The sequence below is a fragment of the Tenrec ecaudatus genome, chromosome 4 (assembly GCF_050624435.1).
Source record: "Tenrec ecaudatus isolate mTenEca1 chromosome 4, mTenEca1.hap1, whole genome shotgun sequence".
In the NCBI taxonomy this organism is placed as follows: domain Eukaryota; kingdom Metazoa; phylum Chordata; class Mammalia; order Afrosoricida; family Tenrecidae; genus Tenrec; species Tenrec ecaudatus.
Window position 1 is genome coordinate 86,269,003 of NC_134533.1, and position 25,803 is coordinate 86,294,805.

Genomic DNA, 25,803 nt, shown 5'->3' on the forward strand with positions numbered 1-25,803 from the left:
TGACTGAATTACAATGTAAACTGACTTCCCAACCTTGAATGGTGTCTGATAGTGAAGTCGGAGTAATGTTTGGGAAGAAATGGGACCTTAAAACTTGGAATACCTGCAAATAATCAAGAAGAAGGGGACATTGAGACGCTAAATTTCATCAAACCACTTGAACCAACAGTACGACCCTTCCATCTGAAGATATGATTCTCCCTTTGTCTGACAATCCATTAGCAATGACTATTATTCCCTTTACTCACATTCAAGGAGATTAGTCCTCTGTGCCTGCTGATATGGCATGTGAGGTTGGGTCTGGAGCTTCTCCTGAGGCAGATACCTTACAAGACACTGCTGAGTTCTCCTAGGAAGTACCCCTGCTATTCATCATTGTTGCTAGACCTATAACAGCAGTTAGTCCCAGCAAGTTCTATAATGTGAAGTAGAGCATGTGACACATGAGAAGGTACTCTATACTCCCAAGTAACTGCTAGAGTTGTCTAACATGTATGATGGAAACACGGGAAGTGTGTGTGAGAAAGGCTGTTAACAGTAATATCTTTATTACTACATATATTCTAATACTCGGTATACTGTAGACAAATGTTAGCAAGGCTTTTGGAAATGTTAGGGTGAATTTATCAGGAGAGACCTATAGACTCAAATATGAGTGCCTGAGGACATGCCCTACAATGAAGCGCAAACTTGTGAGTCTTAGCTTCTCTAAAGAATGCAATGTCTGCTACTTGATGTAAGTCCAGCTTGATACTGGGAAGTTCCCTAATTGAATTATGTCCATACGGGACATTTAACAAAAGAGATAAGGTGGATATGATTGCTATAATGGACAGCATAGACAAAGTAGTCATTAGAATAGCTTGATTTGTATGGAATTATGTTGTTGTCTTTTAGCACTACAATGGCCAGGGATTAAAGTAAGGGGTAAACTATAGAAAACCAGTCCTTACATGATTACCAATCTCCTAGACCTTTAGGAATGAAGGTTTGTGCCACCATTCAGGCAAAGAACCACAACAAGCTGTGGCGCTCGCTGAGAGCAAAGGGAATAGAGAATGGGTGGTAGAAGAAGGTATTTCTAAACTCTAAATAGCACCCATGGCAACGTGACCGGTTACGGATACAAGTGTAGTCGTTATGAGTGCTTCAAATCATTAGGTATGCATCTAATTTTTTGTTTTGATCATTTTTAAAATATAAGGTTGGTGCATTTTGGGGTGTGCACATGTTAGTGTATCATTTTAGGCACAACTCTGACTTCATTATTGTCTTTGTTTAGAAATTATGTATGGTTAAGGCGATGCATCTGACCCACAGAACTTGAAATGGACATGCTTGTCCTACAGTAGTGTGAGACATTTTCTTGATACAAACCTCTCATCCTGTCTCTCTCATCCTCTCTGTCTCTGTCTTTCTCTATAGCTACACACACACACACACACACACACACACACGAGACCTTTTGGCATAGTGGTTACTGAAGGCTTCTAACTGCAAGATCAGCAGTGTGAAACCCATCGTCCCTCTGTGGTAGAAAAACAGAGCTTTCTACTCTTGTAAAGAGTTATAGTCTTATATGACAAAATAATAATAATTTATAGATTATCAAGGGTTTATGAGGGTGGGGAGGGAGAGAGTAATGGGAGGAAAGGGGAAAAATGAGTTGCTGATACCAAGGGCTCAAGTAGAAAGCAAATGTTTTGAGAATGATGAGGGCAACAAATGCACAAATGTGCTTGACACAATGGATGAATGTGTTTATTGTGATAAGAATTGTGCAAGTCACCAATAAAATGATTATTTTTAAAAAGAGCTATAGTCTCAAAATCTCACCTGTCCTACAGGGCCACTATGAGTCAGAATTGACTTAATGGCAGTTAACACATATATCATTGGTTTTGCTTCTTTAGGCAACCCAACCTAACACAATGACCTCCTTTATTTTTTTCCTTCTAGGATCTAATCATCTGTAGGACTTCATTTCTCAGCTGTGTGGCCTCATTTACACGGAGACCTGAATTCTCAGCTTTTAAATGAGAGTTTACTTACTCACTCTTGCTTTTGTTAGTATTTATCTCTTTTTGTTATATTTTCTTACTTTACCTGTTTTTTGCCCAAGTACAAGCTAAAAGAAGTCAGAGAGCCCAGTTTCACTTCTCAAAACTTATTCCATACTCTATGGGTGGGTAATTATTTCTATTATTAAGCCATGTTTAAATCAGTAATAATTTATCTCTTAACACTTTTCCTCAGCTCAACCACGCTGAACAATACCATGACTCGTTTTCCTCCAACCTGACCAAGCCTTTTTATCTGTCCACCTAATTACTCATTGAGGTGACTATTGAGAAATGACCTGCTGTACATAAAGGCCAGCTTCACACCCTGGGTCATCTGAGTCAAAGACATGTCTCTGATGGTGATCGCACAAGAAGAAGCAAGTTTTGTAAGAATTCACCAATCTCAAAACATTATAGCATGTTTTGAAAAGGTTAATTTAACTGATTCTAAAATTTTATTAGCAACATGAAAATTGTTTCCTGTTTCAAAAAAAGGAGTGAATACTCAATTTCTCCATATTTATTCGGTCAATTCCTGGGACATCTACTATCTGTAGGTCCTCTGTAATATGTGGGAAATTGCAGTGAAAAGTACCCAGATCCTGTTCTCACAGCATAATCTAATTAGGACTGGACATCGGATGAAGGATTATAACTCAAAGACAACAAATGATCAAAAATGCATTGATACATGTTATTCAATTGATGAACATAAGCCATGTTTCTTTTCCCAAGAAGATCTTATTTAAAAAATTGTTTATCCAGAAGAATAATTTGAAAAACAGGTAAAGTACAAAAGAAGGAAAGAGGAAAATTATACAGTTTTGTAGTAGCCTTATAAAATATTCCTACAAATTCCCAAAGAACCCTTAGAATTAATAATTTCTGACAATAATAAGCTTACGTTTCCAGGTCCTAAAAAACCTTTTACATTCATTATTTTAACTACTATTCTCAAAATCTTTGTCACATATGTAGTATTGGGCTCATTTTGTGTATGATGGAACAGAGATTCGGAGAAAGCGGATGATTCAACATGGTCGACACCGTATATGGATGACAAATCATCAAAAAAGAAGTTCATGTCAAATCTAGTAAATAACAATGCCAGGTTTTAGAATTATGGTTAATAGCCAGGGTTAATTATTTGTTATATCACTTACTAGCCAAATTACTTTGGGCAAATTACAGCATCCTTTATATACCAAAACTCCAAAACCAAACTCACTGCCATTGAGTCAATGATATCTTATAGTGACCCTATAGGCCAGCGTAGAACTGCCAGGTGAGTTTCTGAGACTGTAACTGATTACCTGAGTCAAAAGCCCAGCTCTTTTCCCCAGGAGCAGCTGGTGGTTTTGAACTGCTGATCTTTAGATCACAGCCCAGCACATAACCATGACATAAGTCACCAGGGTTCCTCTTCAATACAAAATGGGGATTTAAAAAAAACAAAGAAATTATCTCATGTATTATTAAGAAGATTACATGAGCTAATATTTCTAAATTACTAATATCATCCTCTATGCATCATAAAGATTTAATGAATATTTTGGTTTATGTCTCATAAACTGATTTACACAGAATCTAACTTACTAATTCTGCATATAACCAAACTCTTTACTGTGAAGTAGCCTGGGGTTGAAGTCTCTGATGGACAAGAGCAGTTTCAGACAGTATTAGTCCTAAATTGAGCCTATTCTCAAATTGTAGTAAAAGGTTAACACTTTCTACTTTTAAAAGCAACCTTTAAAAAGCAGTTATAGCTCTCTGCCACTTTTGGAATCCAGTAAGGGAATTAAATTTGACAGAAGTAAACTTAAGCTATAAGGGGGTAGGATTTGGGGTCTGATTTCTTTGTGACCTTACTAAAGAATTCTAGCCTTCTCTTACCCATGACTGAAAACTAATTCGTCCAATTAAAATTAGAGAAAGCACTAAGATATATTTTGTGATATATATTATAGGAGCTGGTGAAATTCTTGTTCAAGGTCAGTGGGAGAGTTGGAACTCTCAAAAAAGAGTTTTCTCAATTTTGAAAGAGTATATTATGGACAACTGGGATGGATCAATTGGGCAGCTTTTTCTGCAAATAAACATTATAAGAACAAAGGATGTTAGGGCATTATTAGAACTAGAACAGAAAGTCTACTGCCAACCCAATTATTTTAGCTTTTAGTACAACTTATAGCTCTAAACCGACTGAGAAAATATAGCAATATAATTAAGAGCAGAATTTGAAATTTGACAGATAATTGTTCTAAATCCAAATCTAGTTACTAAGTACTGTAGATTAATGACCTTGGCAAGATAAACCATCTTGCTTTTCTGAGTTTGAGTTTCATTGCTTGATAGTGGGTGTAATACCTTCAAAGCAGTTATGAGGATTAAGTATAAGATGGGAAAATGATAAACAAATGTCTAATCTAGTGTCTATACGGTAGGAGTGGAAGATATAATACTAGGTGTAGTCTCTATTGTACAATAGAAAGTAGCAAGAGAAGTGAAATAAGAAAATTAGAAATCATGTTTCTATTTATAATCAACTGTGTAGTGCTGGAAAGGGAGAAATGTCTGGTCCCACAGCCTCTGGGCTCCGCCTTGGAGGGAAAAATGCCAGCCCATCCCTTAGGAAGAGGCATCCAAATGCACTTGAACACTGGCCTCCTTGTGTTCCAGTCTGGTAGCATTATTCCAGCTTCTCCCAAATCTTCACCCAAATCCTTTCTTATCCCAACGTGTGTACTATTTTTAAAAGTTCTCTGAACAGATCAACCAAGAATTCTGGCTCTAACAGTATGAAAAAGTCTTCTCATCCAAATGTGTGCAGAACAAAGACGGTGCCTCTTCCCAGGAAGGCTGCACTCAGATTATCGCCATTCAGCGTCATCCCTTGTTACCTTTAGTGCCCCACTCCAAGAAAAATCATTGGTGTTCCTTCATGGGCACCCGGGAAATGTCTCTAAAGACATTCCATGCTCGAGTGACTCTGATCTTCCATACAATGGTTAGTGCTACTTCCCTCACCAGATGAATACAGAAAAATCCAAATTTCCTTAAATCCTTCAATGGCCTACTGAAATCTTGAACAAACCTCCTGATGCAGAGAGTCAGAGGAACCCAGGAAGAAGACTCTGACAAAGACAGGAAAGCAAGCACCAAGTACAACCACAATCTCAGACCCTCCCACCGCAAGCTGAAACTCTGCTGACCTGCAGAACAACAACAACACAACCCTGTAGATCAGGCTCCAGCTTTTCAAACCCACCTATCATTCGTCACATTGCCCCTGGAAACCATGTACACTGGAACGCTGGGGAGATCCTGATCTCTCCAAGGCCCAAAATGCAAACCTGAGACTCCAGGAGGCATTATGGGCCACACTAAGAAAACTTATCTAAAACACTGAAAAGAGTAAGCAAGACCATCCCCTTCTGTGGTCAGGAATGTGACGAAACAGAGGCATTGTGGGGTGGGAAGATATGGTAGTTACACAATTTCATGTCAACTTGATATAAGAACGCAGGGGTGAAGTTCAGCCTGTCAATTGGCTCACAGCCTGGTGAGCCCTCCTTGTTGGCATGGCCTTCTCATGAGGCTTCTGGAACGTCCCCTCTTCCTCCTTGGAGGTGGGACACACTCTCTCTTTGTTACACATTCCTGTTGACAAGTCACATGGAGTCATGATGATGGCAGCCAGAGCCCTAGAGATGCGCCTACCACTATTGTATCCACAGGACTTTCCATCCACCAGTCTATGATCTTTCTGCATTCAGCATCATTACATGTGCTGTGTGAATCTGAAGAAGAATTTATGGCCTAATATCAGACATGTGGGCTAATATAGAACTTCTGGACTTGATCTGAATTGGGCTGGGGTGTTTTATTGGTGCATAAATATTTTTTGATATAAAGTTGTCTCTTACATAAATATGAGTGTCGCTGGATTTGTTTCTCTTGTCAACCTGGACTAACACAGGCACAAAGGCAACTTTAGAAAATAAATATTGTTGAATCTTTTAAAATTATTGTGTAGATGATAATTTACAAGTCAAATTTATGACAAGACTGAAATTCAAATTGGATACTTAACAGAAATAACTGTGAGCATCACAGTAGGAGATCTTACGTTGACATGGATGGGAAAAAAGTAGAATAAAATTCAAAATTTAAAAAAAAATCAGATTTACTTGACATGGTTCCAACCTATAGTGACCTTATGCACAACAAAATAAAATATTTCCCTATCCTCTGCCATCCTCACAATTGCTCATGTGCTTGAGCCCTTGTTGCAGCCACTGTCAGTCCATCTTATTGAGGACCTTCCTCTCTTTCACTGCTCCTCTTTTTTACCAATGATGGTGTCCTCCAACAAGGGCTGATCACAGCATGTAATGGGAAGTCTCACAATCCTTGCTTCTACAGTGCGTTCAGGCTGGACTTCTTCCAAGACAGATCTATTCATCCTTTTAGCAGCCCATGGTACTTTCAATATTCTTCAAGAGCACCACAGTTCAAATGCATCAATTCTACTTCAGTCCTCCTTAATCAATATCCAACCTTCACACGCATATGAGGTAGTTGAAAATACCCTGGCTTGACTTAGGCAGACCTTAGTCCTCAAAGACCTCATCTTTGCTTTTCAGTATGCTAACGAGGTCTGGAACACCTAATTCAAATCTGAATTCACCTAATACAATTAGTCAATGGATCTCTTCACTGCTGCTTCCACCAGCATTGATTAGGGATTCAAGCAAGACAAAACACTTAACAGCTTCAATTTTTCTCCATTTATCACAGTGGTACTATTCTATTGTTCCAGTTGTAAAGAATTTGGTCTTCTTGACATTGAGCTGTAATCCGTACTGAAGGCTGAAATCCTTGATCTTCATCAGCAAGTGCTTCAAGTCCTCCTCACTTGCAGCAAGCGAGTTTGTGCCATCTGGATGTCGCAGCTTGTTAACAAGCCTTCCTCCAATCCTGATGCCAGTTCTTCTTCATTTCATCCAACTTTTCTGATGATTTTCTGAGTATACAGATTAAATAAGGATGGTGAGACTGTACAATCCTGATTCATACCTTCTGGATTCTAACCCATGTAGTTTTCCTTGATTCTGTATGCACAACTGCCTCTTGATCCATGTACAAGTTCCGAATGAGCACAATGAAGTGTTCAGGAATGACCACTTTTCTCAAGGTTATCCATAGCTTGTTTGATCCACACAATTTAATGTCTTGGCAATAGTCAATAAAGCCCAATTAAATTTCTTTCTGATATTCTCTGATTTGAGACAAGATCCATATGACATCAGCAATGGCATTTCTTTCTTCATGGCCTCTTTGGAATCTGGCCTGAACATTTGGTAGCTCCTTGTCAATGCATGGCAACCATTGGTGAATGATCGTAAGCAAAATTTCACTTAAGTGTGGTATCAGTGATATTGTTTTATAATGTGAGTATCACGTTGGGTGACTTTTCTTTGGAATGGGTAAAAATATGGATCTGCTCTTGTCCGTTGACCAAGTAGCTGTCTTCCAAATTTCTAAGCACAGATGATTAAGGGCTTCCAGTGCTTCACCAGCTTGTTGAAACATTTCAATTAGTATTCCTTCAAGTCCTAAAACCACACTTTTGGCTAATGCTTTCCCTGCAGCTTGACCTTTTCCCTTCACCACTGTGAGTTTTTGCTCATCTGCTGCCTCATGAAGGACTGAGTGTTGATTCGTTTGTTTTGGTGCAGTGACTGTGTATCCTTTCCATCTTCTTATGATGCTTCCTGCATCATTTGCTATTTTGCTCATAGAATCTTTCAATATTTCAACTCAAGGCTTGAATTTGTTCTTGCGGGCTTTCAGTTTAAGATATGCTGACCATGTTTTTCCTTCTTGGTTTTCTAACTCAAGTTCTTTTCACATTTCACTATAGTTCTTTACTTAGTCCTCTTGAGCGTCCCTTTGACATTGTCTGTTCGGCTCTTTGACTACATCATTTCTTCCATTTGCTTTAGTTACTCTATGATTGAGTCTCTTCTGACACTCATTTTGATATTTTCTTTCTATTTTCATTTACCTTTTATTGCTTCATGAATAATGTTCTGTTGTTCTTACACAACTCATCAAGTCTTCTGTCATTTTTTAAAAATCATTTTATTGAGGGTTCTTACAGCTCATACAGAATCCATGCGTACACCCATTGTGTCAAACACATTTGAACATATGGTGCCATCATCATTTTCAAAACATTTTCTTTCTACTTGAGTCCTTGGTATCACCTTCCCCACCCTCCCTCCCTCAATAGCCCTTGATACTTTTTTTTTCATGTCTTACACTGACCGCTTTCTTCCTTCATTTACTGTTGTTCATCCCCCTGCAAGGGAGTGATATGTAGATCATTTTAATCAGTTCTTCCTTTCTCCCCATACCTTCCCTTCCCCTCGGTATCAATACTCTCATTATTGGTCCTGAGGGGGGTTATCTCTCCTGGATTCCCTGTGTTGCAAGTTCTTTTCTGTACTAGTGTACCTGCTCTGGTCTATTCGAATCTGTAAGGTGAAATTGGGGTCATGATATTCATGGGGAGGAAGCATTAAAGAACTAGAGGGGGGATTGTAAGTTTCATCTGTGCTATACTGCGCTCTGATTGGCTCATCTTTTCCTTGTAACCCTTCTGTAAGGAGATGTCTAATTGTCTACAAATGGACTTTGGATCTCTACTCCAGAGTCCCCCTCATTGACATGGATATGGTTTTTTGTTCTGGGTCTTTGATGCCTAATACCTGATTGCATAGACACCTCTTGATCACACAGGCTGGTGTGCTTCTTCCATGTGGGCTTTGTTACTTCTTAGTTGGATGGCCGCTTGTTTATCTTTAAGCCTTTAAGACCCCAAATGTTATATCTTTTGATAGCTGGGCACCATCAGCTTTCTTTACCACATTTACTTATGCACCCATTTTGTCTTCAGTGATCATGTCAGGAAAGGCAAGCATCACAAAATGCCAGGTAATTAGAATAAAGTGTTCTTGCATTAAGGGAGTACTTGAGTAGAGACCCAATGTCCATCTGCTGCTTTAATACTTAACATATAAATAGATGTACATAGATCTGTATCCCTATCTTATATATAAATATATTTACATATGTACATATCCATATTTAGACCTATATAAATGCCCTTTGCCTCCTAGTTCTTTCCTCTATTTCCTTTTACTTTTCTCTCATCCCACTATCATGTTCAGTCTTCATTAGGGATTCAGTAAGTCCTCTGGGTTACATTGCCTTTGATCAAGCCCCACCAGGCATCCTATGCCCTCCTCATCATCAATTTAAGACTACTTGTAGTTCCCTTGTCCCTGGGTTCCTTGACACACCTCTTCTTTTCCCCCAACTTTCCCCTCTCCCCCAGGAACCATCAGTCCCATTGTTTATTCACCCAGATTATTTATCCTGCCTATCTTATGTAGATAGACATGCAAAAGCAAAACTAAGCACAAAAACAAGACAAAGCCAAGCAAAATAATAAAAACAACAACATAAAAAGAAAAGCTTATAAATAGTTTCAGATCTTTTTGCTAACCTTTAGGAATGTTTTCTAGTCTAGTCTGATGGGGTGCCATGAAGTGGCCTGAAAGCCCATTTTTGGTATCCCCCAGGGACTTCATTGCTTTGTTCCCCTTGTTGCTCTGTTGCATGCCCTTAGTATTTTCCCCTGGTGTGGTGGGGTCAGATCAGGCACAATTTCCGCACTGGGACTCCAGTGTGGTTCCCGTAGCCCTGTGGGTCAGTGAGGGATGTCATGTCTCATGGTGGGGCCAGCCTGATGGTCCTTACTGTGCATTGACTGCTCTGAGCAGGAATATCATCCTCGGGGCATGGTGGGCCAGGATGTGTTCCACTCTCTTTTTCTCTCTCCTTCCGGTCAATGGTTTTCAATGCATTAAATCTATTCTTGGGCTATTCTCGATAATCAGATGGGAGAGACTCAAGGTTATATTTTGGCTCTCTTGGACTTGGTTTAATTTTCTTCAGCTTTAACTTGAACTTACATTTGATGGTCTGTTTCACAGTCAGCCCTTGGCCTGGTTTTAGCTGATGATATTGAGCTTCTCCATGAATTCTTCCTGCAGATATAGTATATTTGATTTCTGTGTATTCCTTCTGGAGAAGTCCATCTATAGAGTCGCCATTTTTGCTGTTGAAAAGATATTTGCTATGAACAAGTCATTGGTCTTACAAAATTCTGTCATGTGATCTCCAGCTTCGTTTCTCTCACCAAGACCCTGTTTTTCCACTGCTGTTCTTTTCTCTTTGTTTCCAGCATTTGCATTCCAATGGGCAATAATTATCAATGCATCTTCATTGCATGATTTATCAATTTCAGACTGATGCTATTGGTAAAATTTTTCACTTTCTTCATTGGTGCATAAATCTGAATAATAGTTTAATTGTTTGGATTTCCTCAAAGGCAGATAGATCACAAACAGAATTGTACTGGATTGTGGGGAACATCTATAACTGGTCTGGAGATGAACTAAGCCTACTTGCAAGAGCTGAGTTTTAGTACTTTTTCTCAATCTGTGTTCCGTAATATCAGATTGGTAGTTTGAAATTTCACACAATAGATGCATCTATAATTAGAAAATGCTAAAAAGCAGCATTCCTCCCTCTGAGGTCTGGTTATTAATCTTTTGCCAAGATACTACTGAGTATATTAAATGAAAAATGTTTCTGAATATATTTTATAAACTATAATATATAATGTAAATATATTATGTGAAATTATATAGATTTATATATCCTTTGATATTCGTTTAAAAATTTCATTTAATGGGGTTGCCTAAAATCCCTCAAGGAGATGGACTGACAATGTGACTATAACCATAGACTCAAGCACAGGAACAATTGTGCGAATGACTCAGGACCAGGCAGTGTTTCATTCTGTTGTGCATAAGGTCAATATGGGTCAAAATGATAGCAATTCACCATTTTTATTCAAACAATAAAAACAATTAAGCCAGTGTTCCTAAAACTTTAGTTTGCTTCAGAATCATCTGGAGGACTTATTAACAAATGTAAGATGATAGCACTTGCCCCAAAATTTCTGGTTTAGTACTTTTGAAGTAGGCCTGGATCATTATAATTTCTAAAAATGTCTAGGTGTTACCGCTGACTCAGGGATTATGTTTTGAGAACTATAGAATTTGTGGACTATTTGGAACCTTGGCAATTATCTAACCATTCGATGGTGAAAACCTCTGGACTACTCATTCACTGGATTTGCTTCATGCCCTGTTCTCCAGAATTGAAGGAATCTGCAGAGTCAAATTAAAAGTACTTATTAGCACATATAAATGCTAATTAAATATATCTATTACTGTAGCATCAGCTCTTTGAAAATTGAATCAAAAAATGAATGCTTTCATTGTACCTAGTTGCTGATATCCAAGATCCTTTTGATCTGCAATTTTACATTTCTGTTAGAAATAGTTTAAATCACAAGCCTTTAAAAGAACTCAGCCATCACACACAATCTCATAAAACTGTTGTGTGTAACCCTGTGATGCTGTGCATTTCATAATTCCTGAATTAAGTTGCGCATTAGGAGAGTAAATTGGAAGAACTATAGCCGGGGGCATCTAACGGCCACTTATTGTCAATCTTCAGAAGCACTGATGCAAGTTTCCTCTTTTTCTCTTTGCCTTCTTATCTCCAACTCTATCTCTGAGATACTATGAAACATTAAAAGAAGTTGGAGTTTGTTTTATGTCAAATTAAATCTTCTCTATTTTCCGGAGCATTTGGTGACTTTTTTTCACAATTTAAAATCTAATAGACATGGTAAAGTGCCACATCTATTACACAGCTTCCAAGGAAGGAAGGTACTGAGTCAAACGAGATGATATGTTTGAAAAGGCCCATCCAGTTGCTGGTAAGGTAGCTACCCACATTTTTTAATGGCTCCTTTCCAGGGATCAAGTTGGAGCCATTATCGGGAAGAAACATTTACAGGGCAGTGAGTAGTTTGGAATTATTAAGGCCGATGTTTTGGGGATCATAAGAATATATCGGGAGAAAATATCAAGTGGAGAAAATAATATATGAATAAGTAAATTTGTTTATAATGTTAGTTCAGGTTTACAGAAAGAATACATTAGCCAGGTTTGATGAATTTTGATCCAGATTGCACATTAGAATTGCCTGAGAGGGCTTCTTACACATGCACTTGACTGTGACCCAATCTAGATTTACTATATCCTAATCATTGAGGGTAGAATTTTACTGCTTTAACAGTAAAACCAAACAAAACTTTTTTTCCAGGGTCTTCCTGGAAGACAAAAGAAGTGGGAAGGAAGATGGATTGAGAAACTGAAAGTTCCCATTACTCTCATTAGCCTGAAATTGTGTTTATTCATTTCCCAGAGGAATGCAGCAAATAGACTTGAAGGCATAACAGAATAACTTAAGCAACTGTCATTGCCCTACAAGGAGAAGTTTGAGCGTTTGGGCATCAGTAGCTGCTAATAAGGTCCCCGTGGGCTTATTAGACTTTCACCCATGGGGAATGCCTGAACAGGGACGAGGCACATGACACATTCTTCACCTTGCTGCTCGCCAGGGGATGAAAATGGCAAACCAATAAGTTCATCTCGGGTGCAGCTCACAAAAGGGGTTTCCAAAGTATGTAAGCAATCTGTACAGACACTGTCCAACTCTGGTGTGTGGAAAACAAACACAGGATTTGGAATCAATCAGAGCTGTATTAAATTCCTTGACACCTTCAATGACTGGCTGCCTGAATTTCACAGTGTTATTTAAACTTCTATGAACTGCAACTTTCCTCTTCTGTAAAATTGGGGCAGTAGTAATATTGCCTCATATTACAAGCAAATGAGATTCAAATAGGATCATGTATATGAAAGGATTTTGTAAAAGTATACAATTCTTATTTGATGCCTATAATTACCTCTTTGTCTGTTTCTTCCTTAAGATAAAATCTCAGCAAGGAAAGCTACTGATCCTGTGGCAATCATTTCTAATTTTTAAAGTGATATCTTGACCAACAATGAAAACTTACAATAGAAAACACTCACTTTTTTACATGATTCATATCCATAGATAAATCACCTCTATCAATTGACACCTACCAATATTCTCTACATCCTCTGTTGTGTCCTCTGGTGAGCATTCGTCTTTTTCATTCTTATTTTCTGTAGGGCAGGAAAAGTGAATGATGGAGAATTTATATATGCTTTTCTTTTAAATCCAAAGATGTCCTTCTTAATTTAATTTTGGAAAATGAACACAAAGTAACTGAGTCCTACTTCGGAGGTATTTCTTATTTGAATACACAGATTCCTTTTAAATTATTAAAATAATAAGAAGCTCTATATCAACATTCTGGTTCCTATAACAAAGAGGCTGAGTATTGCCTCCTTCTTACATACGTCTTATCTGGAAGCCCTGTCTTGACCATGCTGGAGACGCCCTTAGAAGCAACAGCTGGGAAGGCAGCCAAACCGGGGAGCAAAGAAACGGTAACCTTGCTGAACACATTCTGAGAATGCTAGGTGCATTTCCTTGGATTGTGCTTGAACACCTGCGGTTGAATGACAGCAAGTAGAAGGCAGATCTCTTGGAGACCAGGAAGTTGGAGGAACAGCTAGAGTTGGAGTGAGTCCTGGTACAGGGAACTGCAGCAACGGAGGCTTTTCTGAAGCGATGGAGTGGGAGCGCACATGCTCTTGGCTAGTATCCTTCATGATAATCACATACTTATGAACTTCAATGCTATATTCTTCTTCAGTGCCACGGAGACCAGGCTGACTCAACAGCAACCCCATGCAACAAATTAGAACTCCTTCATAGGGTTTTCTTGGCTGCAAACTTTATGTCCAGGCCTCTCTGCCTTGGAGCAGGTGGGATCAAATGCCAGTCTTTGGTTAGTAGTAACCATTGCCATTATTAGGGCTCATGCCATTACCATGAGGTGATACAATGAGAACAGCTCCAAGTCATGAAGGATCCATTGTGCTCCATGTCCTATGCTGAATGCCTCACACCGGCTATAAAAATGAACCCTCGCCACAATTCCGGTTTACCAGGGAAGAACCTGAGGTTGTAATAAGGTAACTAATTTGAGGAAAATCATGATTAGACTCCGTGTTAGAGAATGTGAACCAACATATGCTCAAGCATATTTTTTGCATCACCATTTTCAAACAGTCACATGACTACAGGTTTATAAACACTCTCTAACAAAAATATGGCACACGGATTTCTAAGGATTATTATTTCTCTCTGATTGAAGAGACTCTTGGACACCTTTTTCCCCTACCCTTTCACAGCCTCCCTCCTCTGGCTGTACAGAAGAAGGATGTATCTTTCACCTATCCTGAAGTCTGTCTCCCCCTCGCTGGTAGCTGCCATGGTATTGATTTTGACTCAAGGACTCTCTAGGACAAAGTGTAACTGCCTCATAGCATTTTCTAGGCCAGGTGTTTCTTCCACAGAATCTCTGGATTCCACTGACAGTGTTTGTTAGCAAGGGAGCATGTAACGATTGTGCCACCAGGACTTTCCCTGTGTGGGATCATCCTGAAAGCTTTAGGCAGTGGTTCTCGTCAAGTTCTTATATAAATGTCTTACATCTATATGCATGAATTGACAAAAGTTGCCATAGACATGAGAATTATTAGGAAAGAAGATTCATCTTGTTTGGGTAGGCTGGAGGGAACAAGGATTGGAATAGTAGTCACAAGTTGAAAAGATGTGTGTCAATGGCCAGATGAGAGACAGAAATGCTGTGAATCACAGTGATGGGAGAGCATGAGGCATTATATGCAAAAGTCAAGAGGTATGCCTTTTACAAGTGCATAAATAAGTCGTTGTGTGAATCAAAGATTTCTGGTTCACTTTAAGTTGTGCAATTCTCTATAGTATATTGGATAACCTAAAAGAGAAAAAAATCACCGCTTTTCTGGTTACTAAGCAGAGGTGACACAGGAGAAAGAAAGGCCTGGTGATCTTCTTAAGGATCACCATCACTGACAACCCTTTGGAGCACAGTTCTTCTAGAACACATGGAGTCACCAGGAGTCAACATGAACGCCACAGCAATAAGTACTGAAAATAAACAATAATGAATCATCTGTAGCATCCCTCTCCCCACATACAAAAATGAACTCCAGATGGACTAAAGTTTTTTTCTTTTTTTTAAAATTAGGGGCTCAGACAATGCTTATCACAGTCCATACATACATCAATTATGTAAAGCACAGTTGTATATTCATTGTCCTAATCATTCTCAAAACATTTGCTCTCCACTTAAGCCCCTGGCATCAGGTCCTCATTTTTCCCCTCCCTCCCCATTCCCTCTGCCCTCATGAACCCTTGATAATTTATAAATTATTATTTTGTCATATCTTACCCTGTCCAACGTCTCCCTTCACCCATTTTTCTGTTGTCCTTTCCCCAGGGAAGAGGTCACATGCAGATCCTTGTAATCGGTTCCCCCTTTCTAACCCACCCTCCTTCCTCCCTCCCAGTATTGCCACTCACACTACTGGTCCTGAAGGGATCATCTGCTCTGGATGCCCTGTGTTTCCAGTTCCTATCTGTACCAGTGTACATCCTCTAGTCTAGCCAGACTTGCAAGGTAGGATTCGGATCATGATAGTGGAGGGAGGAAGCATTTAGGAACTAGAGGAAAGTTGTATTTTTCATCATTGCTACATCACACCCTGATTGGTTCATCTCCCCAAGACCTTTCTGTAAGGAGGTGTCCAGTGGCCTACAGATGGGCTTTGGGTATCCACTCTGCACTCCCCCCATGCCCACTCATTCACTATGGTAAGATTTTTGTTCTGACGATGCCTGATACCTGATCCCTTGACACCTTGTGATCACACAGGCTGATGTACTTCTTCCATGTGGGCTTTGTTGCTTCTGAGCTAGATGGCCGCTTGTTTACCTTCAAGCCTTTAAGACCCCAGATGGTATATATTTTGATAGCCAGGCACCATCAGCTTTCTTTGCCACATTTGCTTATGCATCCACTTTGTCTTCAGAAATCGTACAATGGAGGTGGACACACAATGATTTGATTTTTGTTCTTGGATGCCTGATACCTCATCCCATGGACACCTCATGATCACACAGGCTGGTGTGCTTCTTCCATGTGGGCTTTGTTGCTTTTGAGTTAGATGGCCACTTGTTTACCTTAAAGCCTTTAAGACCCCAGGTACTATCTCTTTTGATAGCCAGGCACCATCAGCTTTCTTCACCACATTTGCTTATTCACCCGCTTTGTCTTCAGTGGTTATTCTGAGAAGGTGAGCATCATAGAATGCCAATTTAATAGAAGAAAGTATTCTTGCATTGAGGGAGTACTTGAGTAGAGACACAATGATGGACCAAAGTTTTAATGTATTCCAGAACTATAAAGGTTATCAATGATAAACTAGGGACAAGCTTGAGTGCCCTACGGTAAAGTACAGATATACTACCAAACATACTAATGGAAGAAAACACAGTAAAAGATACAATAAATGTCTGTGGCCTAATAAACATAAGACACTTATGTTCATCAAAAGAGTCAAAGGAGTATCCATACACTGAGAAGAAAATCTTTCACAACAGCACAACAGACAAGGGGCAAATCTTTAAAGTGTGTAGAAAACAGCAACAACTAGATAAGGAAAAAAAATTGAATACTCCAATTATAAAGTAGGCAAAGTACATGAATAGGCAGATCACCAAAAATTATATCCAAATTGTTAACAAACATATGAAAGAATGCTCATGATCCCTAGCCACCCAGGAGATGCAAATAAATATGAGATTCCTTACACAGGCAATAACCCAAATATAAAAAGCGAGAACAAGTTCTGGAGAAAGTGAGGCGAGATTTGAACTCTTATACACTACTAGTCTTCTGTTAAGGTGTACCACCATTGTGGAAAGTGAGTTGACACTACCTCAAACAACTGGGAATTGAAATTCCATTTGAGCCAGAAATACTTCCGCTGAATAGATACTCTAAAGAAATAAGCGCCATTACTCAAAGAAGCATATGCACTCTCATGTTCATTACAGCATGTTCACAGTAGCAAGAAGCTGGAAACAGCCCAAATGCCCATTAGTAAGTAGGAGACCGGATAAAGAAGCGTTGGTACATGCACACAATGGAATGTTATGCATTGCTTTAAAAACACAAAGACGAAAACATGAAGCACACGATGACATGGAAGAAGCTGGAGAGCTGTATGCAAAGTGAAGTTAGTCAATTGCAAAAAAAAACCCACAATTATTGTGTGAGATGACTATTATAAGGAGAAACGCTGAGATAAAGATTTTTGTAACAAAGAGGCAGACTTTGAAGGTTCTCAAGGCAAGGACAGCGAGGTAGGCAGACCAAGTAAATGACTAGACGCTTGCCAGGTATTCACTTGGGTACCAGGGAGGGTAGAGATTCATAGAGGGAGAAGTGAAATCAGGGGAGAGGGAGAGGATAGGATATGAGGCTGCGTGATTGGGTTCGAACTACCGAATGCCGCGTTGATGATCTGAAATGTATCTCCCTCCTCCACCTATTCGCAATAATAAATTGTGTAAAAAAATGAAGTTTGCTGAGAAAATTGTTCTAGCTACATAAAATGAAGCGTGACCTCCCCTAAGGAGCCTGATAGTCAGTGGCTGAATGCTTGACCACTAACCACAAAGTTAGCGGTTCAAACCCATTAGCCTCCCTGCTGGAGAAAAAGGTGGCAGTTGGCTTCAGTAAAGATGTTTGGCCTTGGAAACCCCATGGGGAATTGTCCACCATCTTAAAGGTTGCTCTGAGTTAGTGTCGACACCGTTGGTTTGGATTTGGGGCCTATCCTGCCTGACTTCCAGTGCTTTTACTACCTATTCATGACCTTTGATTTGTATTATCATTTTACCCACAGATCTGCTTGCTTGCTATTTCTTAATTCTGAAATTCAATCATATCCCTTCACCATATTTCCCCAACTTGGTTCTTGCTTGCTCTTGCAGAGTGCCTTTTGGATCTATTATTTTATCTTAGTTCCACCTGTGAATCCTGGGTGAAAGAACACTGAAATACCTTCCTCTACCGCTTCCCAAGGAAGATGTGAGTGACTATTAAAACCAATCACTAAATGAAGAGTGTGGGTTTTGACGTCTGATTTCAAAGAGTTAACATCCAAACTCTACCTTTACCTGAGCAGCATCGAGAAACAAACTTCTTTGAGTGTGTTTTATTCCCAATGGGGAATAATAAAATTTCAGTGACAGGGTTATTACAAATATTGACGGGTGTGTGGCACGCAAAGCATTTAACTCAATTAGCAGTCACAAAATCCTACCTGTTGTTCTCATAATGATCCCCATTATTATTATTCCAAATAGTAAATAAAACAATTTATCAGAATTCTAATTAATTTGAAGCAAACGTTTTAGCCAAGTCAGATATATAATTAATGGATGTCTTCAGTACTGTCCATGATGAATTATAATGTGGAAAAATCACAAATGTTATGCTTTCTATGGACTCGAGCCAAAATTAAAACTATTCACTGGAAAGCAAGGGGACACAGACTATAAAAATCTTCCCTAAGTAGAGTCAAAGGTTTAAATGAGAGTAATGAGGGTGAATATTACACAATACTCTTACTACTTTTCAGTATTCTATTCATGGACTCAAGCAAAACAACAATTTTGAGGCCGAGTCAGGCCAGAGAGGGGTTTACTTTCATTGTGCATGGGGTCTCTATGGGTCCTAGCTCAATGGCACATAACAACAAGAACAACCTTTCCATAGCTAAAGGAAGAACCAGAGGCAGGAATAACAGGAAGAAATGCAAATTGACTGAGCCTATTCCATTTGGTTAATGCAGTTCATTGTTTCCAGATTAAGGCTACTCAATTCCCAAAGTTCATCAAACACTAACTAGGCATACTCAATGTCAAGAATTCCAATACATGGTAAATTGTGCTTTTATCCTTGTGAATAAGGTTTTCTTTTCTTTCTGAAAAGGGTGACTACAGCACTGGTAAGATAATCACTTAGAGTTTGGCCCATTGTGATAAACTGAAAATAATTTTCTCTTATATCAACAGGGTTTGCTAATCCACGTACTGGGATAGCAAATGCCTCTCAGAGCACCATGCACAACGCTCTGCACATATTTATGAACGGAACGCTGTCCCAGGTCCAAGGATCTGCCAATGACCCCATCTTTCTGCTTCATCACGCCTTTATTGATAGGTAGGTTGACACATTCTCATCACTTATGTGCTAATGGCTTTCAATGTAATGAATGTCTGCTAAATGTAATTTTATTTATCATAGAAAACGATGGTGTCTATTCTTTCAGATTTGTTTTCCCAGCAACAGGGTCTAAAATAACTATCTGGATGCAATTGTTTTATTTCTGTCTTGTTAGAATAATCTGCTCATTCTATTTGATGAATAGACATGTGTTGATTATTGGTATAATAACTCAAAACAAAGAAGCAAATGTCAAAGTTGCTTCTGATTTAGTCTACACATTGAACCTAATATAGTTTCTGGGGATAGAAGTGGAGGATGAAGCACCAGAAAAGTGAGAGTTTTTTTGTCCCAAAAATCTGTAGCTCCCAGCTTTCCTCATAGGATCCTCATTCCAGAGTTTCTCAAAGAAAGTAGCTTTATTCGTCGACATATATTATTTACAGAGTGTAATTATTTCGGCCTTACTGAATGTTGCGTGGACTTGCCTGATTATTCCACATCCATCTGACTGTATGCATTGTTTATGTGTCCCCAAATCTGGGACCTTTTTTCTTGAGCTCATGTCTACACACTATTCCAGACTAGTCTCAGATTTTACCTCCTTCGTGAAGTATGGCTAGACTACTTCTGTCTGCCAACATCTCTCCCACCAAAGGTAGGCTTGGTGATCTCAAGTTGCTAGTTCCAATCAAGCATGATGGGAGTATTTGTATCACCAAAAGCGGCAAATGCTAAAATCATGTATTTTCTTTCTGAAGAGCTGATATATATTTTCCAGCACATCCTTATTCTTGTATCTTAGCCCACACCACATTCTCTTTATGTCTTTATCATGTTCTTTGTCTCTTCCCTTCCATTAATTTATGAAGAATCTAATGGCAGAGTTAATGACTTAGATGGTGTTTATTTTCTTATAGTGATTTGTGTAGCATCTAGTTAGTAAGTGCATAATAATGTTCCATCTGAAAAACAAATGATTGAAATTTATTACAAGAACACAAGCAACAAAAGGCACTATAGAGGAATTATTTTACCTGAAGAATTTCTTTGTTGAGGTTTGAAAAGCAAGTTTAACAATCTTTATGTTATGTAATACTTCTCTATTTTTAGTTGTGCTATAGATGAATTACATTTCCTTTTCTAAAATGCATTTCTTATATTTTGTTATTATTTTTCTTTTAGGTCTGTTTTTTATAAATGACTGTGTAGGGCTTTTACAATTTTTTAAAAACCCAGGCCTTTTGCCATTAGTGTTATATTATCTTTCCTGTTAGCAAATTAACATTTTAACTCTTAAAGAATTTTTTTTTTAGTTAGAAATTATCCTCTTCTGTGCAGCCTCTTTACCCATCATCTCCTCAGGGTTGCAGGCTCCTAATTCTCTTTCATTGTCAATATTCTCATCTGTAAAAGGCGAGTTTGGACTCAGATTGCTCTGTCCTTCTGGGTCCTTGCTGCCCTCTGCATAATGCCTTTTAAAAGAAAGAGCAGTTCAAGGCGTTCGAAGAAACATAGGGCTTTGGAAGATTTCTGAATGCAACTTAATCATGCTTTTACAGATGATGACTAGATTAGTGATAAACAGACACAGCCAACTCATAGTTAAAATCAGTTTTCTCCCCTGTTCCTATGAAAGGAGACCCGGTGCTGCAGTGGTTGTGTTGGGCTGCGATCCGCATGGTTGTCAGGTCGAAACCACCAGCAATTACGAGGAAGAAAAACTGGGCTTTCTTTTCCTGTAAACAGTTATCGCCTCAGACCCCGCATTGGGTCCCTATGACTCAGCGTTGACTCGATGGCACTGAGTTTGGTTTGGTGTATTCATCTTAAGGTCTTGAACGGTATCACATGTGTAGACTATTTCTAGCAGGGGGAGGGGATTCAAGAGTGACGACCCTAGAACAATCAGGCTGTTTAGTCTTGTTCGATTAGGAGATCCTTTTTGAAGTTAGCTAAATGCAGGGCGGTAAGTTAAGTTTCTTTAGTAATGAAAGGCATCTTTAACTTTAAATCTGCCTAACAAAGCTTTCATCTAACCAAACACGCTGTGTTTAAAGGCTCTCCAAGTTAGCTGGCATGAAGAACTAGGTTTCAGAACGCCCACTAGGTGCCAGACACGGCACTGCAGGTTTGCTAGTGTGTAACCCACGTAGATGCCACTTGCTTCAGGAAGGCAGCCCGAGGTTCGCATGTTGAATTACTCTCCTCTGAATTCTTATCCTCAGGAACCCTGGTACCCACGTGGGTTACACACTGGGCTACCAATAGCAGGGCCTGCAGTTGAAAACCACCAGTCGCTTCTCAGGAGAAAGATGAGGTTTCTACTCCGGTGGAGAGTTACACTCGGTCACCCTCCGAGGCAGTTGTGCTTTGTACTATAGGACCACTATGCGGCAGAGTTGACGCAGTGGCAGTGAGTTTGGAGAGATTGATGTCCCTACACAGCCCACCACAGTGTACTGGGGTGTACTTGCCTATTTGAAATGAGAAAACTGAACATAGAAATAAAAATAACCCATATTCCTTTGCATAGTTACAGAAAAATAAAATCAGGTTTTTAGGTTAGATCTCCTGCCCCAGTGGCATTGTTAATCATCAGGCTCCTAACTACAAAGTAAGCAGTATAAACCCATCAGCCTCTCCCATGAGAAACATTCAGATTTCGGTTCCTGTCAAGATTGACAGCACTGGACACTCCACGGAGCAGGTCTGCCCTGTCTTGTCAGACCGCCACGGGTCCAAAGCAGGTTTATGGTAGTGGGAATTTTGGTTTGAGCAAGTTCTCATCCCTAAAGCTGCCTCTCACTGTTGATTATATTATAATTATCTTAGCATAATGGAAAACATGAAAAAAAGCCCCAGGTATGGATATGTTTTTGAAGGTGATAAAGACACGCCGCCATTTCAAATGATGTCGGGCACCCAGGCTAAAATTGTAATAGAACATCCTTAGCTCTTTATTAATTTCTAAGCATTTCGTCTACGGATGCAGGAAGACTTGGGTGAATTTCCTGAGGGGTTAATTAGGACCTGATAGGAGGTAATTGTTGGACTCTACTTGAATCTGTAAAACTCCTTCTGTAATTGACTCAAGCCCTGGCCACCCGCTGTGTCAGGGTAAAATGATGTTCCTCGGTTTTCCATGGCTGGTTTCTTAAAAGCAGAATGCCGTGCCATTCTTTCGACTCGCCACTAGTGGACTCAAACCTCAACCCAGCACAAATCTACTTGTACCACACAAGGAGAGATCCTCTGGGAATTCTATACTCTGGGAATTTTTCTGAGACTTCCTTTCCTTATTGTTAAGATGGGACTTTTATAATAAGTCCTGAGCAGCTCAGATCAGAAATAACATGTGTGCCATGACTGGTCCTTAGGTGATGCTGAAAAGGGCAGAACTAATAAAGTAATATTTAAAGAATAGTTTAAAGAATATTTAAGCTAATATTTTTTAACAGACTAAATAACTGTTCTTCCATAGGTGAGTTATTCTCCAAAAGGCTGTAGGTTTAGATGACATTCATCAAGGGGACTGACAGCAGAGGAAAACTCGGCTCTATTGATGCTTCGAGGGCTCCATTAAGGTTCTGTGAAAAAGCTAGGGTAGCAGGCAGAATCAGCAATACCTTGGGGAGCAACTTGAAGATCACGCCCTGAAATTGTCCTTTTTGATGATCTTACATGTTTCTTTGACACTCTTCCAGGAAATAGGTATTCAGCATGTGTTGGATACTGTGTCCCTTCTACAGCAGTCCCAAAGGAATGTTTGGGTGTTATTGTGTGTGAGCCTGGGAGCTGCACCTGTATTTACAAGCCAGCTAAGCAACGTCTCCTCAATGCGGCCTTCTCCGCTTCCTCAAGGCATTTACTCCTTTATTTTCAGTATCCAACCCACCACCCCCCTCCGACCCATTCTCTAGAGTATAAGCCATTGGTTTTTAATTGTCCAATTACCAGTTTACCTAAATACATGTTGCATTTTTATTACAGCTCATGATATCTATCACATCTTTTTACCTATATTCTCTGTGTTCCGCATAATGCCTGACATAAAATGTGTTATTAAAGAAAGAAAACACTACAGTGCCCAACTGCAGTGTGTTAGTATATTTTAAATATATTCTCCACTATCCTTTCACAAGGCAACCTGCAACTGTATGTAGTGAATGTATCTATACAGTGGATACATTTTGTATTTTTAAATGTCCCTTATACATTATTAAAAGAGGATTTTAGATTACATTCTTTAAGGAGGCTTAGTGAGATTCCATTTAAAACCCACCACCACAACGCGTGAACCCACAGGCACATGTGTATCGATTAACAGAGGAGAGGAATGGTGTGAAAAACTGTTGGAGATGATTATGTGGTTCATGGAATTAAGTCTGAACTTTATCTCTCTGTACTTCTCTCAATTATTTTTCATAAGTGTGTATGCATTTGTAATGGCACCAAACAATAGAACTCAAAAACTGCTTCGAGTCTTATTTCCTTTAGCTTTTTGTTAATAAAGCACCGTATGGACTCGTGTATAAGCCGAGGTTTTTCAGCACATTCTTTATGCAGTTTTGGTTGGTGGTGCCTCGGTTGATATCCGGGTTGGCTTATACTCGAGTGTGTACGGGAACAGTGGGTACTTCGGAGCTGTCAGACCATACGCCTCGTAGATGGGTTGGAGAGTGGGTTTTACTGAATGGTGCTGCACCCTCCCGGCCACACTGTCCATGACCACTTTACCAGAGGCAGCGATTACTGCCCTCTCACCTTTATGCAGCCTTTCAGGTGAAAAGCCCGCTTTCCTCGGTCCCGAGTCTTGAAGCCACTTTATGGAGAAACCTACAAATAATTAAGTCTTCTGAACCTGTGCCTTATTTGTACACACCCGGCTTCTTCTTAAGCTGGCCAACAACTTTCTCGTAGCAATTTTAGCAGTGGAACCTTTTATGCTTAATTCAAAAGCAAAACAAAACATGCCCCTCAGCATAATTACACCTCCTAGAGCCCTCAGGTAGGCTTCCCACGGCTGTAAACCTTCCTGGGAGCAGACAGACTCACCTTTCCCTCGTGGAGCTGCTGGATGTTTGAACTGATTGCTCTGAAGTTAAACAACCGTGCCACAATACTTGAGTTTTCATGCACTGTCCGCAAATGTCACAATAGTGGGAAAAGGGTTTCCAAACACTTGCCATTGCTTGGACCCTAGTCACTTATGAAAGGGTCACGGGGAAACAGTCAAGAATATTTCGGTATTCACACAGTGATTCCTGTGTAGTTTCAACAAACTTTCAGCAGTTGCCACTCACAGTGTGCTATATTATTTAGTGATTGGTGCAGCCAGGTCGCTTAGTACGCGGAAGTACTTTAAAAAAGGAAGGAAGGGAAAGCTCCACCAGGCACACCTTCATGGTAGGCATTTTTCCTGCCCCGTGAACATCCAGTGACTCACTCTGAGTTAGTGCACCCACTAGGGTTGCCTGGGAAGAGTCTTTCTGGTCACAGTGACTTGTTTTCATAAAAGCAGTTTCTCTCTAACCTCATATTTTGTGATGGCCAATTGAAGAGAACAGCATGCAACCGTGAAATGTTTCCTGCTTGGAGTAAAATGTGCTTCCTTCATGGGGACTTAGTTGACACCTCACCTAGACGACTACTCGACTACTCGTTACAAGGTGGTTCTTGGGTTTGAGCCCCCCTCTGCAGCCACTGGGTCAATTCATCTTGTCGAGGGCCTTTCTCTCTTTTGCTGCCCCTCTGCTTTACCCAGCCAGAGCTCCTTGGTGGCTCATTAAGTCATCTCGTATGTAAATGAGAAGAAAGTGCCCTGAAAGTGGGATCAGAAGGGTAGGGCTGAATCCGGAGCATTGACCGCCCTGCTTGACAGAATGGAGGATGAATGTTGGATTCCACTGTGGGTCACAGAATTAATTACTGCCGATGGCTTCATGAAGAATGCGTGAGATCTTGACTTGTGAAGTTGGGAGCAAAAATATTCAATACACACGAAATCTCGCAAGGAAAACAGAAAAGCATGAGGCTAATAGCAATTTCGGGGATCAGCAAATAGTGAAAATACTAACAAGCAAAGTTTATTGAGTGCTTACCAGGCACCAAACATCCTTCAAAGTGCCTCACACGAATTGACTAATGGAATACATATATCATTCCTAATCAGTAAAGTGCCATTATCATCCCATGTCTTACGATTGAATAGAAAGTAGCAGAGAAAGACTTGTTAGAATATGAGTCCATGTTCTTAAACTCTACTGCATTGAACCTCGTAATATATTTGGGGGGAAACTACAGAAAGAATAGATAGATAGATAGATAGATAGATAGATAGATAGATAGATAGATAGATAGGTAGATGTAAATGCATACACATATTTGTTTATATTCCTTCTGATGAGTGTATATATGCATATATAATGTAATACTTCTCACTTAATGACATGCTTAAATTCCAGA

The 25,803-nt window shown here is 39.6% G+C and overlaps 1 protein-coding gene across 1 annotated transcript in view; it reads left to right on the forward strand.

Moving 5' to 3' along the window:
* Positions 1–25,803, forward strand: part of TYR (tyrosinase) — a 116,107-nt gene that overhangs the window by 35,317 nt on the left and 54,987 nt on the right. The window contains exon 3 of the mRNA XM_075548702.1: positions 19,185–19,332. Within this exon, the coding sequence (XP_075404817.1) occupies positions 19,185–19,332 (148 nt within the window). The remainder of the gene's footprint in view (positions 1–19,184; positions 19,333–25,803) is intronic.